The sequence below is a fragment of the Arvicola amphibius genome, chromosome 1 (assembly GCF_903992535.2).
Source record: "Arvicola amphibius chromosome 1, mArvAmp1.2, whole genome shotgun sequence".
NCBI classification, from domain to species: domain Eukaryota; kingdom Metazoa; phylum Chordata; class Mammalia; order Rodentia; family Cricetidae; genus Arvicola; species Arvicola amphibius.
The window spans coordinates 124,091,733-124,109,075 of NC_052047.1; the positions used below are offsets into that span (position 1 = coordinate 124,091,733).

The 17,343-nt window shown below is 44.5% G+C and overlaps 1 protein-coding gene across 1 annotated transcript in view; it reads right to left on the reverse strand.

Annotated features, from left to right (window-relative positions):
• Positions 1 to 13,369, reverse strand: part of Cog7 (component of oligomeric golgi complex 7) — a 64,043-nt gene extending 50,674 nt beyond the window's left edge. Inside the window, exons 1-4 of the mRNA XM_038332561.1 lie at positions 13,077 to 13,369; positions 9,746 to 9,894; positions 9,204 to 9,320; positions 2,821 to 2,989 (exon numbers count right to left, since the gene is read on the reverse strand). Of these exons, the coding sequence (XP_038188489.1) occupies positions 2,821 to 2,989; positions 9,204 to 9,320; positions 9,746 to 9,894; positions 13,077 to 13,245 (604 nt within the window). The 5' untranslated portion in view covers positions 13,246 to 13,369. The remainder of the gene's footprint in view (positions 1 to 2,820; positions 2,990 to 9,203; positions 9,321 to 9,745; positions 9,895 to 13,076) is intronic.
• Positions 13,370 to 17,343: the final 3,974 nt, after the last annotated feature.

Genomic DNA, 17,343 nt, shown 5'->3' on the forward strand with positions numbered 1-17,343 from the left:
CCACGCGTGAAGCAGCACACCCACACACACAGAAAAGACGTGAAGGTCAAGGTTATCCTCAGCACATGGGCAGTTTAAGGCCAGCCTGAGCTGTACTACACAGTCTTTTTTTAAAAAAAAATACTCAATTAAAAAAAACCCTAACAACCCAAATTCAGCAGTACATTAAAAGGATCATACCCCATTACTAGTGGGGTTTATCCTTAAGAGCAAAGATGGTTAACACATAGAGTCAATCAATGTAAAGGTATTTAATCTCAGCACTTGGGAGGCAGAGGTAGGCAAAGCTCTATGGGTTCAAGGCCAGTCTAGTCTACATAATAGTTTCAAGCCAGTCAGGGCTATATAGTAAGATCTTGTCTCAAAAAAAAAGAAAAAAGAAAAAAAAAGAAAAAGAAAGAAAAGAAAAGAAAAAGAAAAAGAAAAAAAGGAAAAAAATAAAAATAATTAAGAATTAATGGAATGTGGCGGGGAGGAGGCGGAAATTTTTAGTAAAAATAAATAAATAAATAAAATGAATATATAGGAAAAAAGGAATTAATGGAATGTAATGAATGTAGGGTGCAGGGTACTACATTAACAAAACAAGGGGAGATAATGATTATCTCAACTATGAATAAAAGTATTTTTTAAGAAATACTTATTTTATTTTTATTTATGCATGTCTGTGAACATGTATGTCCATGTAGGCCAAAAGAGAGCAACAGATGCCCTGGAGCTGGAGCTGCAGTTCCCTTGAGCGGCCTGATAAGGATTCTGGGAACTGAATTCCTGTCCTCTGTAAAGCAGCAAGCTCTCTTAACCTCAAGTCTCAAAACGCAACACTCTCTCAAGATAAAAATACTCAGTTATCTAGGAATAGAAGGAAACTGCCTTACTATAATAAAAGACACAGCTAACACAATACTCAGATAAAAAGAAGCAAGGGGACTGGAGAGACAATTTAGCAGTTAAAAACATTTTTTTGCTCTTCGTAGAGGACTGGCTGGGGTTTGGATCCCAGTACCTACACGGTAGCCACAACCACCCATAATTACAGTTCCAAGGGATTCGATGCCTTCTTCCTGCCTCTGTGGGCATCAAGCACATGGTGCACATAAATACATGCAAATGAAACACTCATACACATAAAATAAAATAAAAAATTTAAGTCTACAATCTCTGCCCTCTGCAATGGGGAGTGGAACAGTGAGAAACCCCAGTGGAACTCGTTCCATAGACCAGGCTGGCCTCGAACTCACAGAGATCTGCCTGCCTCTGTCTCCCGGGTGCTGGGATTAAAGGGGTGTGCCCCACGTCAGACTCACAGTAGAATCTTGTGTAAGAATTTGTGTGTATGAAGAAGGGTGCGCAGATACCATGGAAACTGTGTGGAAGGTGGAGGAATACCTCAGGAATTGGTCCTTGCTTCTACCTTTGTTGGACCCTAGAGTCCAATCACCGAGGAGGAGTTGCCCCCTCCCCCCAGAGACTGTCTCTCACCACCACAGCTGATGTAAAAGCATGAGGATTAATTCTGTCATGACAGGATCTTCCAGCATTAGAGAGGCTAGAAGACCCTGAATGCTGGTACAGGCTATTTTAAAGGGAAAAACCACAGAAGGAAGGGGTGTCTGGGGATTGTTCTTTAACTATTATGATTGGCTTATTCAAAAGGGCTATTACCAATAATTGGCTGGAGAGCGGTTGCCAGATCAGATGAGGTAAGGGAAAATATCTGAGGGTCACTTTGCCCCTTTCCTAGGGCCTAAGTCAAAACATCAGTAACTGAGTCAACACCTAAGGGTTATCTTGCCCCTATTCAATAACTGAGTTCTATTTGGAGAACATTCACAAGGACTCAGGGAGATGATGGAAAGTTCCCAACATTTCAAATAACAACAACACTAAAAGAAAAGAAGCCGTGAGATGGAGCAACAACAGACCTGTGATGAAGTAAATGTAAGACTGGCAAGGAGCTGAGTGGCAGAGCACTTGCCAGGCCTGGGTTCCACCCACAGCGTGGGGAGGTGGTGCAGGAAAATGACCAGGCTGAGATCTAGAGTGATGTGGGAGAGTCTTCTGTTTGTGTTGATTTCATTGGTTAATGAATAAACTGCCTGGCCCATTTGATTGGCCAGCCCTTAGATGGGCGGAATAAACAGAACAGAATGCTGGGATGGGAAGTTAATAAATCGCCATGCCTCTGCTCTCTGGGTCAGACACGATCAAGCTCCAGCCCAAGATGGACGTACGCTAGAATCTTCCCAGTAAGGCACCACTTTGTGGTGCTACACGGATTATTAGATATGGGTTAGTCAAGATGTGAGTAAGAGGCTGAAACTAATAGGCCAGGCAGTGTTTAAATGAATATAGTTTGTGTGTTGTTATTTCGGGGCATAAACTAGACGGTGGCCGGGAGCCAGGCGGGATGAAAAGCAGACCTGCGCGCAGCCCCTTACTACACTAGAGGATCTCCACAGTACCTGTTTCGACTATTCTGTATGTCAGGAAACTCTGTATAAAATGCTAAAAATATGAAGCAGTATGAAGTTATATTTTTCTACAATCTACATAATTCAATCAACACAAAGTCATTCTAAAGACTCATTTTTTTTTTGGTTTTGGTTTTTTTTTTGTTGTTGTTTTTTGGTTTCTTTAGACAGGGCTTCTCTGTGTAGTCCCGGCTGTCCTGGTCTTGGTCTATAGACGAGGCTGGCTCTGAACTCACAGAGACCTACCTGTCTCTGCTGAGGTGAAAGTCATGAGCCAACACCGACTGACAACCAAGTTTTATGTTTATATAGAAAGGTACCCACCGTTGAAACTTGCCACACTCACCTACAGACTGCGAGGTGAACGCTGCCACGATCTGGGGGCTGGCCAGGGCCTCCAGCCTGTTCTTCAGAGCCTCCAGGTGCACACACTTTTCTGAGTAGTCTGGAGTATCCACAAGCATCACCAAGCTGTTCTGCATCCCAGTCAGCTTTGCAGAAATTACAGCTACGTCCTATAAAAAGACAAAACAGAAGATGCTCATCTTGAAAGATTCCTACTACTGCTGATGGAGGCTATTAATTCATTCCCGGCTTCCCAGACCTGAAATAATCACACAGAACCAATATTATTTAAAACACTGCTTGGACAATCACTTAAGCATATTGCTAGCTAGCTTTTGTCTTAAATTAACCCATTTCTATTATTTTATATTTTACCTCGGGCTCGTGGTTTACTGGCAAGATTCCAACTGGCGGCTACACAGCTTTTTCCTGACTCTGCCTTTTTTCCTCCTCTATCTGCTTGGAATTCCCACCTTGCCTTAGTCTGCTAAGCCACTGACCTAAAAGTTTTATTCATTAACCAATAAAAGCAACACATATACAGAAGGACTTCCCACACCACACTACTGCAACTGGAATTAGATAAAACACATTAGAAGGCAACTTTTTGGGGCTGGGAAGATGGCCCAGCAGGTAAAGGTGCTTGCCACCTCTTCCTGGATTCCCATCGCCCTCCCAGGGTCCACACGATGGAAGGAAAGAACTGACTCTCACAAACTGTCACCTGACCGCCACATGTACACCATGGCACAAGTGCTTGTGTATACACACATACACACAAAGTTAATAAAAAAAATTTTTTCAGGGGCTGGAGAGAGGGCTCAGCAGTTAAGAGCACTGGCTGCCCTTTCCAAATGGAGACAGAGAAGGAGTGGACGGGGGAGGGTAGAAGGAATGTGGGGCCTGGGAATGGGAGGAGAGGAAGGAAGGAAAACTGTGGTCAGTATGTAAAATAAATAAAAAAGAAAATTCCCAGCACTCGGGAGGCAGAGGCAGGCGGATCTCTGAGTTCGAGGCCAGCCTGGTCTACAAGAGCTAGTTCCAGGACAGCCTCTAGAAACTACAGGGAAACCCTGTCTCGAAAAACCAAAAAAAAAAAAAAAAAAGAAAAAAGAAAATTAAAAAGGGCACTGGCTGCTCTTCCAGAGGTCCAGAGCTCTATTCCCAACAACTACATGGTAGCTCACAACCATCTACAATGGAATCTGATGCCCTCTTCTGGCATAAAGTCAAACATGCAGATAGAGTACTCATACATAAAATAAGTAAATAAATCTTAAAAAATTCAGTTAAGGAAATAATTTAAAAAATAAAAAGTCACATAAAATTATGTTTAATGTTATTAGTACCAAAATAAATACAAATTAAAGGAAGTATCATTTTCCTTTTTTAAAAAAGATTTATTTATTTATTTTGTATACAATATTCCTTCCATGTATGTATGCGTGCAGGCCAGAAGAGGGCACCAGATCTCATTATAGATTGCTGTGAGCCACCATGTGGTTGCTGGGAATTGAACTCAGGACCTCTGGAAGAGCAGTCAGTGCTCTTAACCTCTGAGCCATCTCTCCAGCCCAGGAAGTATCATTTTCTTCTAATTGAGAAAGCTTTTGAAAAATTATAATGGTTATTTTTGGTAAGGATGCAAAAAAAAAAAAAAGTTTGGTATCAGAAACACATAGTGTCTGCGGCTAAGGAGATGACTCGGTGGTTAGGAGGGCTTGTTGTTCACTAGAGGAGCTGAGATCAGATTCCAGGAGGCTCACAACAGCCTGTAACTCAGCTCCAGGTTTCCGACCTACTCTTCTGACCTCCATACCCACAGCACATCCACTCAGAGACACGCAGAGATATGTAAATAAAGTTAAAGTATTTTAAAATGTATACTGTCTTACTGGAAGGCAATTTAACAATGGATTAAGAGTCTTAAAAATACAAGATTGGAGAAATGGTTGGCAGGAGCACTTGCTGTGTAAGCCTGCCACCCTGAGTTTGATCCCTGAAACCCACGGTGGAAAGAACAGATAGCCCTCTGACCTCCATATATGGGTGCTGTGGAACGGACATACCAGCACTTACACACATCATACCTGTGCACGCGCACACACACCACACAAAGTAAATAAGAAAATATTTCCAGGACTAGGGATGTGACTGTGCGAAAGTACTTGCCTAGCATGACCTAGAACTGGGTTTCATCGCCAGCACTAACAAAAACAAGAAATCATATCTTTTAACTTGGTATTTTCTTTTCTACAAATTTGTGTTAAAGAAATAATCTGAGGCTGGGCATGATAGCATACACCTTTAACATCAGCATTCAGAGCCGGGCGGTGGTGGCGCACGCCTTTAATCCCAGCACTCGGGAGGCAGAGGCAGGCGGATCTCTGAGTTCGAGGCCAGCTTGGTCTACAAGAGCTAGTTCCAGGACAGGCTCTAGAAACTACAGGGAAACCCTGTCTCGAAAAACCAAAAAAAAAAAAAAATCAGCATTCAGGAGACAGAGGCAGGAGGATCTCTGTGAGTTAGAGACCAGCCTGGTGTATATAATGAGTTACAGACCAACTAGGTTACACAGTGAGAACCTGTGTGGTAGTTTGAATGTAATTGGTCCCCCATAATCTCATAGGGAGTGGCACCATTAAAATGTATGACTTTGTTGGAGTGGGTACAGCCTTGTTGGAGGAAGTGTGCCATTGCGGGGACAGGCTTGAGGTTTCCTATGCTCAGGATACCATAGCCCAGTGTCTCAGCTGACTTTCTGTTGCCTTCAAAATGCAGGACTCTCAGCTACTTCTCCAGCACCATGTCTGCCTGCCTGTTGCCATGCTTTCTGTCAAGATAATGAACTGAACCTCTGAAATTGTAAGCAAGCCACCCCAATTAAATATTTTCCTTTATAAGAATTGCCATGGTTGGGGCTGGAGAGATGGCTCAGAGGTTAAGAGCATTGCCTGCTCTTCCCAAGGTCCTGAGTTCAATTCCCAGCAACCACATGGTGGCTTACGACCATCTGTAAAGGGGTCTGGTGCCCTCTTCTGGCCTGCAGATATACACACAGACAGAATATTGTATACATAATAAATAAATAAATATTTAAAAAAAAAAAAAAGAATTGCCATGGTCATGGTATCTTTTCAGAGCAATAGAAACCCTAAGACAAAATTAAACTAAACTAAAAATAAAAGAATCTAAGAAATTCTGATGTGTAGTGGTGCATAAACACAATGCCAGCACTTGGGAAGTAGATGCAGAAGGATTAAGGCTAGTCTAGGCCACATGAGATCTTGTCTGAAAGACAAAAACAAAAACAAACAAACAAACAAAAAAAAACCTGGGACCTGAACAGAGACAGAAAGTTCTCAAAAGAAAGAGGAATGGCTAGCCGGGCGGTGGTGGCGCACGCCTGTAGTCCCAGCACTCGGGAGGCAGAGGCAGGCGGATCTCTGCGAGTTCAAGGCCAGCCTGGTCTACAAGAGCTAGTTCCAGGACAGGCTCTAGAAACTACAGGGAAACCCTGTCTCGAAAAACCAAAAAAAAAAAAAAAAAAAAGAAAGAGGAATGGCTAAGAAATATCTCTCTCAAAAACGTTCATCATCCCTTGTAACTGGAAATGCAAACCAAACGAACTTTGAGATTTCATCTCACTCCAAGCAGAGTGGCCAAGGCTGACAAAACTGACAACAAAAGCTGGAGAGGATGTGGGGGGGAGAGGATGTGGGTGGGGGGAACCCTTGGACTGCAAACTGCTGCAGCCACTATGGCAGTCAGGGCGGAGAATTCTCAAAAAGCTAAAACCAAATCAGCTGCACAACTTAGCTATCCGACATAATGTCCAAAAGATTAGATACCCTATTCCACAGACATGTGCTCAGCCTCAAGTTCACTGTGGCTGCAGTCACAGCAGCAAGGAAATGCAAACAGCCTAAATGTCCTTCAATCTATGAGTGGATAATGAAGATGCGGTGCATATACACTACAGAATACTACTCAGCTGTAAAGAAAATGAAGTCATGAACTTTGCAGGCAAATGGATGGACCTAGAAAGTTCATCATGAGTAAGGCACCCAGACCTAGAAAGACAAATACCGCATGTTCTCTCTTTGAAAGTTCCTAGCACCGTATCTTCAAATGTGAATACAATCCTGGAGTGCAGAAACCAGGAAAGTAAAGAGTGACCACTGGGAGTGGGAGGGGATGGAGCAGCAGAGAGGGAAACAGCAGGGCACATGTGATGTGAAGAGAGAAATGGGGAAGGGCGGCTCTAGTTGAGGGGGGGGGGAAACAAATACAGAAGGAAAGAGAAGGGTAAAGTAACAGTAAGGATGTCTGAAAAGTCCGACCATCTACCTAAAAGTACCTATAATATACATAAGTAGGTGTGTATATATGTGTGTATGTGCAAAGAGAGAAAGACTAAATGAAATTTTTCCATTTGGGCTAACAAAGCTCCCTCTCAGACCACATAGATCATCTAACAAAACCCCCAACACCAAGCATGAAAAGCAGTCTTTTTAGTTATTGGTCAGGGTTATTGTCCAAGAGACTCCCAGAACGTTACAGGTTACTGCTGTTGCTCTTGGCTTCCTCCTAGTGGAGGAAGGTAATTCCCTATTTCTGAAGACACCATCCACTTCAGACACAGCGCCCAGAGAGAGGCCCCTGGCTGAACTGGAATGGACCTGAATGCCTCCTCCCTGAGAACTAGCTTCCATGGTACCAGAAAGCACCATGCAAGTTTCTGGGAGAGAAAACAAAGAACACCTAGCTATGACACCTATGAACCACAACAACCAGCTTGGCATGATAACCCTAAGTGGGGCAGAAGCAGCAAGAATACATTGGTGGTAACCAGCACCTCAAGACCCACTCAACAGGAGGGATGCCATGCCTGGTACTGGATGCCTAGACAACCACCCAGAGTTAGAAAGTCATGAATCTTGGAAGAGAACCTACAACCACCACTTTACTAAACCAGCGTAAGCCTAACTACACTCTAAATGTTGATACCCACAGATCAGTGTACGTAGAGGGCAAAAATGCCTTGTGCACACAGATAAGAACTGGAGAAGTCAGAAAAAGTTAAAAATACAGCTGACCTCTCCAAAGCATTTCTCTGTGCAGCCCTGACTGTCCTGGAACTTGCTATGTAGACCAGGCTGGACTTGAACTCAAAGAGAGCTGCCTGCCTCTGCCTCCCAAGCACTGGAATTAAAGGCATGAGCCACCATCACCTGTCTAAAATAATTTTTTAATTAAACAAAATTGTCTATATTAAGAAAATCGTGCCAGGTGGTAGTGGAACTTGCTTTTAATTTCTGCACTCTGTGAGTTTGAGAACAGCCTGATCTACACAAAGAAACCCTGTCTCAAAAAACCAACAATAAAAAATAAAAATTTTTTTAAAAAATTAAAGAAAATACCAGAGCTAGAGAGATTATTAAGAGCATTGGCTGCTCTTCCAAAGGACCAATGCTCTCTTTTGGCCTCTGAGGGCACTAGACAAGCACAGTGCACAGATATACATAAAAAAAAACCATATGAAATAAATAAGGACTTTCTTAAAAAAAAAAACAAAATCCCAACACTTCAGGCTGTTATCAATTGGGTATTGTATAGTTTTCATAATTTTGATTGAAACCTTTTAACAACTCTTTGTAAATTTTAACTCATTTTAGTTGATTTTTCAGTACTATTTACATAGGAATTGATTTTTATGAATATAGTAGAAGGAATGTGCTGTATTTTGATAAAATTCACTTGTATGTGTTGTAATCTCTAAAACAAAGAATGACAAACAGCTTCTTTAATATAAAAAAAAAATCCCAACACTTGGAAGACGTCAGTGCTAGGGAGTTTCATTTTGGGCTACTTGAGACTTTTCTGGGGTGGGGAGACTGTCGAATGAAAAACAAAGTGCACTGCAGCGCCCATAGCACGGTGCTGGGAGGCGGGGGTGGGGGACATCTGGAGGAGCAGCCTAAAGCTGGCAAGTGTCTACAGGCAAGAAATTAGGGGCCTGGAGAATTGGGTTACACTAGGCTTTGCTTTATAAGGATTCTTCCCACCACACCATTTTACTGTCTGTGCGAACAGGTTTCAAAGTTCTCCTGTTTGTCACGCCTGCAGCCTCTGAGGAGTGAAGTCACTTGCCAAAGCTGCACTCACCTCACTTCTGCCTGTGTATGTCCCCTGGGCTTCAGTCAAGCAGAGGACGCAAAATTAAGAGGTGGAAGTGCCAGGGAAGCTTCTTCTGGCCTCCCCCAAGATGGCCGAATATTCTGTCTGCTGCTATTGATGTCTTTAAGGCAAGTAAGATAGCTTTCTCCAAACCCCAAGTTCTCCCCTAAATGCCTGGAACAGTGTGCCCATAAATGAACATACCTGAGTTTTGAAGGTCTCCTCAATATCAGCACTTAGTGTGCTCCACTTATCAGCTTCCTGGAGAGATTCTGCAGCAAGCTGCATCCTGGACTTCACCTGGTCAATTTCCACCAGGACCTGAAAGAGAAACAGTGTACACAATTCAGTGACAGTCCCCTTTTCTCCACCTCTGGTGACCTAAAACTGTTTTATGAATGTTCTTACCCTTCCCCTAATATTATTATTATTATTATTATTATTATTATTATTATTATTATTACCACCCTCCTATCCCTGCATGCCAGAAGAGGGCACCAGATCCCATTTAGACAGTTGTGAGCCACCATGCGGTTGCTGGGAATTGAACTCAGGACCTCTGGAAGAGCAGCCAGTGCTCCTAACCTCTGAGCCGTCTCTCCAGTTTCACCTAGATAATCTGGCTGAGAAGACAAGTTAGGTGGAAAGGCGGCCTGAGAGCCAGAGCCTTCTGAGTCCTAAATCTCCTGTGAGCAAGAGCACCTGCTGAACAGTAGAGCCCACATCAAAGACAGAAGCCAAAGTACCTGCATCGATTGTGAAGTGTCCTGCTCAAATTTTCTAATGTCCTCTTTGACAAGAATCATTTGTTCTTTCAGAAAAGATGCCTCCTGCTTCAGGGCTTCCACATCACGGAGCACTTTGGGCATGTTCTGAAGGGCCTGGAGACTTGTTTCTGCAGCAAAAATTCAAGAATGGCACTGTGCAGCAGAGGTAGAAACTGGAGCTGGTAGGGTGGGAAGTTATCACATGTGTGATGACATAAAGGAGACTTTCCCTGGAACATTACCAATCAGCTTTGAGAATCTGCAGGGGATGTGCGGCAAAACTGGGGTCAGAGAGGTGACCTCAGCCAGGACCATGTCCTCAGCACAGTGAAACTCTGTGCTTCAGAAACAATCACTAGCAACCTGATCCAAGACCAACAGAAAAAATGAAGGACCCGGGTGTGGTAGTGTGGGCCTGTAGATTACTGTGAAAAGTGATGCCAGCTTAGGCTACATAGGGAGTTCCAGGTCTGCCTATATTACAATAGTGACATGCTGTCTCAAACAAAGAAGTGGGGGATGATGGCTCCATGACTAAGAACAATTACTGCTCTATCAGAGGATGGAATATGGATGGGGCTTCTACCTCTAGCTCACGGGATCACAGGGCACCTGCACATGTGCACACATGCACATAAAAAAATAAATCTTAAACACAACCCAAGAGCTGGGGCTGTAGCTCACTGGCAAGGCACTTGTCAGGTATTATGTGAGTTTAGCTTCCGTCTACTTGCCATGGTCTTTTTTTTCCTTGTTCTTGTATTTTTATTTTGTTGGACTTTTTCTGGGATATTTTTCTTCTAATCCCAACCTTTTCAGGAATATACTCAGTTTTCCTAATTACAAAAAGCAATAAAAAGCTTCCTGGGGGCTGGGATTGCACACTACCACACCTTGTCCTCCATTCTGTCTGTCGTCTGCTGGTCTTGGGGCAGGCTGCTTGCTCCTCAAGCACACAGTTTTATTCATCACTCTACAGAAGCCATGACCCCGGCTGAGGTCACCTCACTGACCACTGTTTTCTCACATAGCCTCTGCAACTTTAAAGGACAACCTGGCTTCAACGCAGCAGGGAGGGGGGGAGGACTGTATTTATCAAGTGACCTTCAAATATGATTTCGTTTTTATTTTCCAACGAACCAGGTTGAGGACACCTTTAAAAGGTGTTTGTCCAAAATGAGTAGCTGCTACGAGTCTCTACCGACTAGGGACCGTCAGTGATGCTGCAAACGGACACTTTAACTACCCGACAGCATCCGAGATGAGAGACTAGGAACTCTAACCACTAGAGCTTCTAGGTGTCTGGTGTGCTCAGAATCTGGGAAGAGCCTTCAAAGTGGAATAATGGGCCAGGGACAGGGACATGCCTGAGCTACCAATGAAAGCCAGCTTGTCTCGTGTTTTCCCTTAATACACATGTAATCTTTTGGAAACTCATAAGGTGAATGCCAGCTCCGTGAGCTGGGGCCACCATCCTGAGGAACATGAAAATGGAATCATAAACAAAACCCAGGTGTTTTTACTTTCTGGGACCCATGAGGATGGATGCATACGAAATGGCCATGGCTGCAACAGCCTAGAGGCACGAACGCCACGGTCCCCAATCATCCCTGCGTCCTTACGGATGAGTACGTTCCCGCAGCATCTATTCTCTCGTCTGATTGGTGTGAGGCAGGGTCCAGGATCTGTGGACCTGACACTTCTGAACACAAGCATGTGGGGCCCGGGAGCCACTGCTCCCACCCCCAGACCGAGGGAAATAGACCCTGGAAGCTGAGCTGCAGCACCATAACTCAGGCTATGCGGCACTGTGTGGTCAGCACAGCGAAACAGCAAGGAAGGGCTCTGAGTCATGCCCCATCTCTCTCTCTCTCTCTCTCTCTCTCTCTCTCTCTCTCTCTCTCTCTCTCTCTCTCTCTCTCTCTCTCTCTTATGCCTATCCACACATATTCAGTCATTCTCTTTATCACATATCAATAAATAGATGCAATTTTTAAGTTAAAAAATTGCTATAAATCTGCAGGGCATAGTAATCCCAGGCACTCCAGATGCTGAGGCAAGACTTCAAATTCAAGGCTTCCTTGATACATAGAATGAGTTCAAAGCCAGCCTGGGCACCTTAGTAAGACTGTCCACAAAATAAGAGTATGCAAGGACCTGGGTTTAATCCACAGCGTGTATACACACATACACACACACACACGGTAAAGGTTTTCATTCAGGATGATCCATCTTCCTCATATTACAATGGTTTTGTGCCGGTCCCATATACTGCTAATTACTAGGATAAGTTAACTATTTAATGCTCTTAAGTGCTTCCTTATACCAGACTTGACAGAATGTATCTATAATCCCAGGGCTTGGGAGTCAAAGGTCACCCACCCTTCACTGTACACCATGTTCAAGGCGAGTAGAGGCCACAGGAGACTCCCCAAAGGACTTCTTTCAAGATTTATTTTTTTTTTAATTACGTTTGCTCCGTACATAACTACAGGTGTGTCTGTGTGTCGGTTCATGCAGGCCCAAGGAGGCCTTTGAAGCCCCTGTAACTGGAGTTACAGGTAGTGAGCCACCTGATGTGGGTGCTGGGAATTAAACTCGGGTCCTCTACAAGTGTAGTGTGTGTCCTTAACCACTGAGCCATCACTCCAACACCAAAAGAGGTTTTTGGGGGGTTTTTTTGTTTGTTTGTTTTTTCAGTTTTCCAAGACAGGGTTTCTCTGAAGCTTTGGAGCCTGTCCTGGAAACTAGCTCTTGTAGAGCAAACATAGAGATCCACCTGCCTCTGCCTTCCGAGTGTTATTAAAGGTGTGCGCCAACACCACCCGGCTTTTTTTTTCTTTAAGATGGGTGGGGGACACATATTTGCAATCCCAGAATTAGGGAAGCTGAGGCAGAAGGAGAATCACTGTGAGTTTAAGGTTAGCGTAGACAACACAGACTGTCTCATAAGAAAACAAAGTGTGTCTGTGTGTCTGTCTGTCAGTCTGTTTCTGTGTGTAGCCCAGGATGGCCTCAAACTCACTTTGCAACCAAAGCTAGCCTTGAATTCCTGATTCTCCACCACCACCACCACCTCCGCAGTGCTAAAATTACAGGCGGCTACCAACAATCCCAACTTTTTTTTTCTTTTTTTTCTTTTTTTCTAAGATTTCAAAGGAAATGTTATGGCTTCGCCAAAGGTGAAACCTGAAGTCCATAACTCAGACTACTTCACGACTCGCTTTCCCACCAAGGGAGAGGCTTGGCCCTGGGCCGGGTCCTCAGTCGGGCGCTCAGGGTCGGGGAGGTGGGCGTTTACGCGGCTCACCCTCCACGGCGTGGTTCACCTCCTGGATGAACAGCTGTAGCTTCATCACCAGGTTGGCTGCGTGGCCGTCCGCCTTGCCCGCCGCCCCGTCTTTGGGGCCGGCTCTGAAGGCCGCATTGATCCAGTCCTTCACGTCGAAGTCGTCAGCCAGGAACTTGGAGAAGTCCATGGCGCCTCCGAGCTGGCGCCGAGCGACACTGCCTACGGGGCGGCCGCCGGAACCCGCCGCACCGCAACTTGCCGCCCCGTCAGCGCTCACTCAAGGAGGCCGATGTCCCTCGTCGCGATCCGTACTCCTTCCGGAAGTCAGTGCCCGTTACCATGGCGACTGCTGCGCTGGCGGCTGCGGGCCCGGCACTGTTCTAGCAGGTAGGACAGTTCTTTTTCTGTTAATATTTTCCAAGCAGTAAACCAAGTACTTCCTAGAAAACCGTCCCGTGCGTCTGCGCGTATAAACCCCGACTTCTCCTGAGAACTATTACTGTCCTAGCGTATGACGAAGGACTGAGGCGGTTGGCAGCTAGGAAGTGGGCCGGCTGTGTAAAGGTATTTGCCACCATGCCTGAGTTAACGAGTTCGACCCCCGGCACCCACAAACGGAAGGCGAGAACTGACACCCGCAAGTTGTCCTCCGACCTCATGAGCGTGCCCTCAACACATGCACACAGGCCTCTAAATAAATAAAATGAAATTTTAAAAAAGAAATTGGCAGCCCGGCGTTCTAGCCATATTTGCTTCCTGTTCGTTCTTAAATATCCGAAAGTGTCTGTCTTTAGAATCATGAGTAGAGAGTAGCTGAGAGAGAGAAACTCAGTGAGTAGCTACAAGTAATGTTGCTACTTTTCCGTTCTCACTAAATGCATGCAGCACTTCTATTTTAGTTTGATTTTATGTGGATGAATGTTTTGCCTGCATGTATAACTGTAAACCACTTGCGTGCCTGGCGCCAGCAGAGGCCAGACGAGGATGAAGAATCTCCTGAAGTGTACTTTTACAGGTAGTTATGGGTGCTGGGGAATCAAACGCAGGTCCTCTGGGGGAGCCGTCAGTACTCTTAACCACTGGGCCCTGTCTCCAGCCCTTCATAATCCTTTTAAATTTTTGTTTGTTTGTTTTTCGAGGCGGGGTTTCTAGCTTTGGAGCCTGTCCTGGAACTCACTCTAGACCAGGCTGGCCTCGAACTCACAGCAATCTGCCTACCTCTGCCTCCCGAGTGCTGGGATTAAAGGCATGCGCCACCACCGCCCGGCATTAGTTTAAATTAGAATTGATAATGGTATCCCCTTCTTTATTTCTGATTTAATAATCTTCAAAAATCCAGCTCTTCCTTTAATTTTCCATTTCTTTTTTCCATCAATTTCTTCACTAATCAGTTTCCTTTTTTCTTCTTTTTCTGAATCTGTTTGCTTTTGTCTAGTATAGCAAAGTAGAATTTTGTTTTTTTTTCCAGTAGAATTTTTTTTTTTTTTTTTGAAGACACGGTCTTATTCTGTAGTCCTAGCCTGGAACTCAAAGGCAGTCCTGACTAAGTCTACCACGTGTTGGGATTCCTACCTTGAGCCACCACAACATGGTCTAGTGTTGATTTCTAATTTAATTCCATGTATTTTGAAAACATACTTGGTATGACTTAAACTGTTCTAGACGTGCAGAGATTTGTTATGGCCATGACTGGTCTGTCATGGGGAGGGTTCTATGTGCATTTGAAAGCACAAAGGAGGAGGATGAGATGTGGGAAAAGGATACAGCTAAGAGATAATAAGCAAAAGAACACAAAAGTCTGTGTTTTCTCTCACTTTTGAATCTATATTTTATATAAACACCTAAAATCACATCTGGCCTGAGAGCAGAGGGGAGACAGAGGAGGAAGAAAGAATAAAGGGGGATGGAACAAAAAGGGGGAATGTTCAGAAGGGAATATACTTAAAGTACTCTTTTTTTTTTTTTTTTTTTTTTTTTGAGACAGGGTTTCTCTGTGGCTTTGGAGCCCGTCCTGGAACTAGCTCTTGTAGACCAGGCTGGTCTCGAACTCACAGAGATCCGCCTGCCTCTGCCTCCCGAGTGCTGGGATTAAAGGCGTGCACCCGGCCTTAAAGTACTCTTGAAATAAACTGTCTTTATGAAACCCAGCACCATGTATGATGATCATTCACTATGAAGAGGAGGAAGAAGAACAAATGTCCAATGGATGTGGTGGTTCATACCTGGAATCCCAGCGCCTGGGAGGCAGAAACGGGATTGCTTTGAATGTGAGGCCACTCAAGCCCATACAGCAAGGCCCTGTCTCCAAAAACCAACTAAAAACAAACCAAACAGCAAAAAAGAAATATCTGCAGACATTGGGTAAGTGTTCTGTACATCTTAGTAAGATGGGGTAGTGTTCTTCTAAACTTATGTCCTTGCTCATCTTCTGAGTTGTCCCACCAATTATTCCAAGACTTTAAATCTCCAACTCATTATTGTTAGCCCGGTGCAGTGGCATGCACCTTTGACTCCAACACCTAGAAGAGGCAAGTCGATCTCTATGAGTTTGAGGCCAGCCTGGTCCACACTGTAAGTTCCACAGTCAGGGTTATGTAGACCAACCCCATCTCAAAACCAAACAGAATGAAATATGTATTGTACTGCCCATTTTTCTGTTCCAGCTGCGTTTATTTTTGCTTCAGGTTCTTCAGGGCTGTGATATTGGGTATATTGCACTTGCAACTTATTTCCTACAGTATTAACATAATATCATCGTCAAATACACTTTTATCTCTATCTAGTAATGTCTTAAAGCCTATTCTTACCTTATTTCCTTTTTGTTTTGTTTTGGTTTTTGAGACAAGGTTTCTCTGTGTAGCCTTGGCTTTCCTGGAACTAACTCTGTAGTCCAGGCTAGCCTCAGGCCTATTTTTGAGCTTATCTAAACTAAATTTCTTGAGCATATTTCCCCTATTGTATGTGTCCACTGGTGTCACTGAGGCTCAGGCTATCTTTTTTATCTATTTTTACTTTTAAGACTCATTTTATAATTTTTAAATTATGTGTATCTCTGTGTTGATTTGGTCACTTGTGAATGAATGTACCCACAGTCCAGAAAATGACATTGGATCCCTAGAGCTGGAGTTATAGGCAGCTGTAAGGTGTCCAGTATGAATGCTGGGAACCAAGCCTAGATCCTCTTCGAGAGCAGCATGTGCTCTCAACTGCTGTTATGTTTTGGGTTTGGTTGGTTGGTTTGGTTTTGGTTTTTCGAGACAGGGTTTCTCTGTAGCTTTGGAGCCTGTCCTGGAACTAGCTCTTGTAGACCAGGTTGGTCTCGAACTCACAGATGCTCCTGCCTCTGCCTCCCGAGTGCTGGGATTAAAGGCATGCACCACCACGGCCCGGCATAATGTTTTCTTTAAATAGTATTCTACATGCACAAAGCTTTGATACTATGGATGAATCCCTGTGTGGGGTGGTATAGTTAGTGCAGTCTCTGGGCATGACTGGGAGCGATTCTCCTCCCCACCAAGACAGGGATTCTCTGTGTAACAGCCCTGACTGTCCTGGAACTCGCTCTATAGACCAGGCTGGCCTCGAACTCAGAGATCCACCTGCCCCTGCCTCCCAAGATTAAAGGTGTGCACCAAGGCCGAGCTGTGAGGGATTATCTTAATTCAAGTAGGAAGACCCAGCTTCATTGCGGGAGGTGCAATTCCAAGGGCAGGAGAGTCCTGGACTATACAAAATGGAGAAAGCCAAGCAGAACACTAGCTGTTTCCGGATTGTGGATGCAATGTGACTGCCTGCTTGCTTCAAGTTCTTCCTGCCTCAGCTTGTTACACTGAACTATGAGCAAAAGAAACCTTTCTGCCTTAAATCGCCACCTGTTAGAATACTTTATCGCAGCAGCGGAAGAGGAAATTAAAAGGGGGACCACATTCCAAGTTTAAACTATTCTCAAGTGTGACCCAACATTTCCTTCATACTGTGCCCATACAAATGGAGCCTTGAGGTTATCCAGGACTGTGTGGTCAGTTTGTTCTAGACACTCAGAAGCCTACAGACCCTCAGGCAGGGATGTGCCTCCTGGGCTGATGACAAGTGGTAGTCCTGGGCCATTCCAATGTCCTTCTCATAGCACAGATGCCCTCTGCAATGGGGAGTGGAACAGTGAGAAACCTCAGTGGAACTCGCTCCATAGACCAGGCTGGCCTCAAACTCACAGAGATCTGCCTGCCTCTGTCTCCCGAGTGCTGGGATTAAAGGGGTGTGCCCCACGTCAGACTCACAGTAGAAT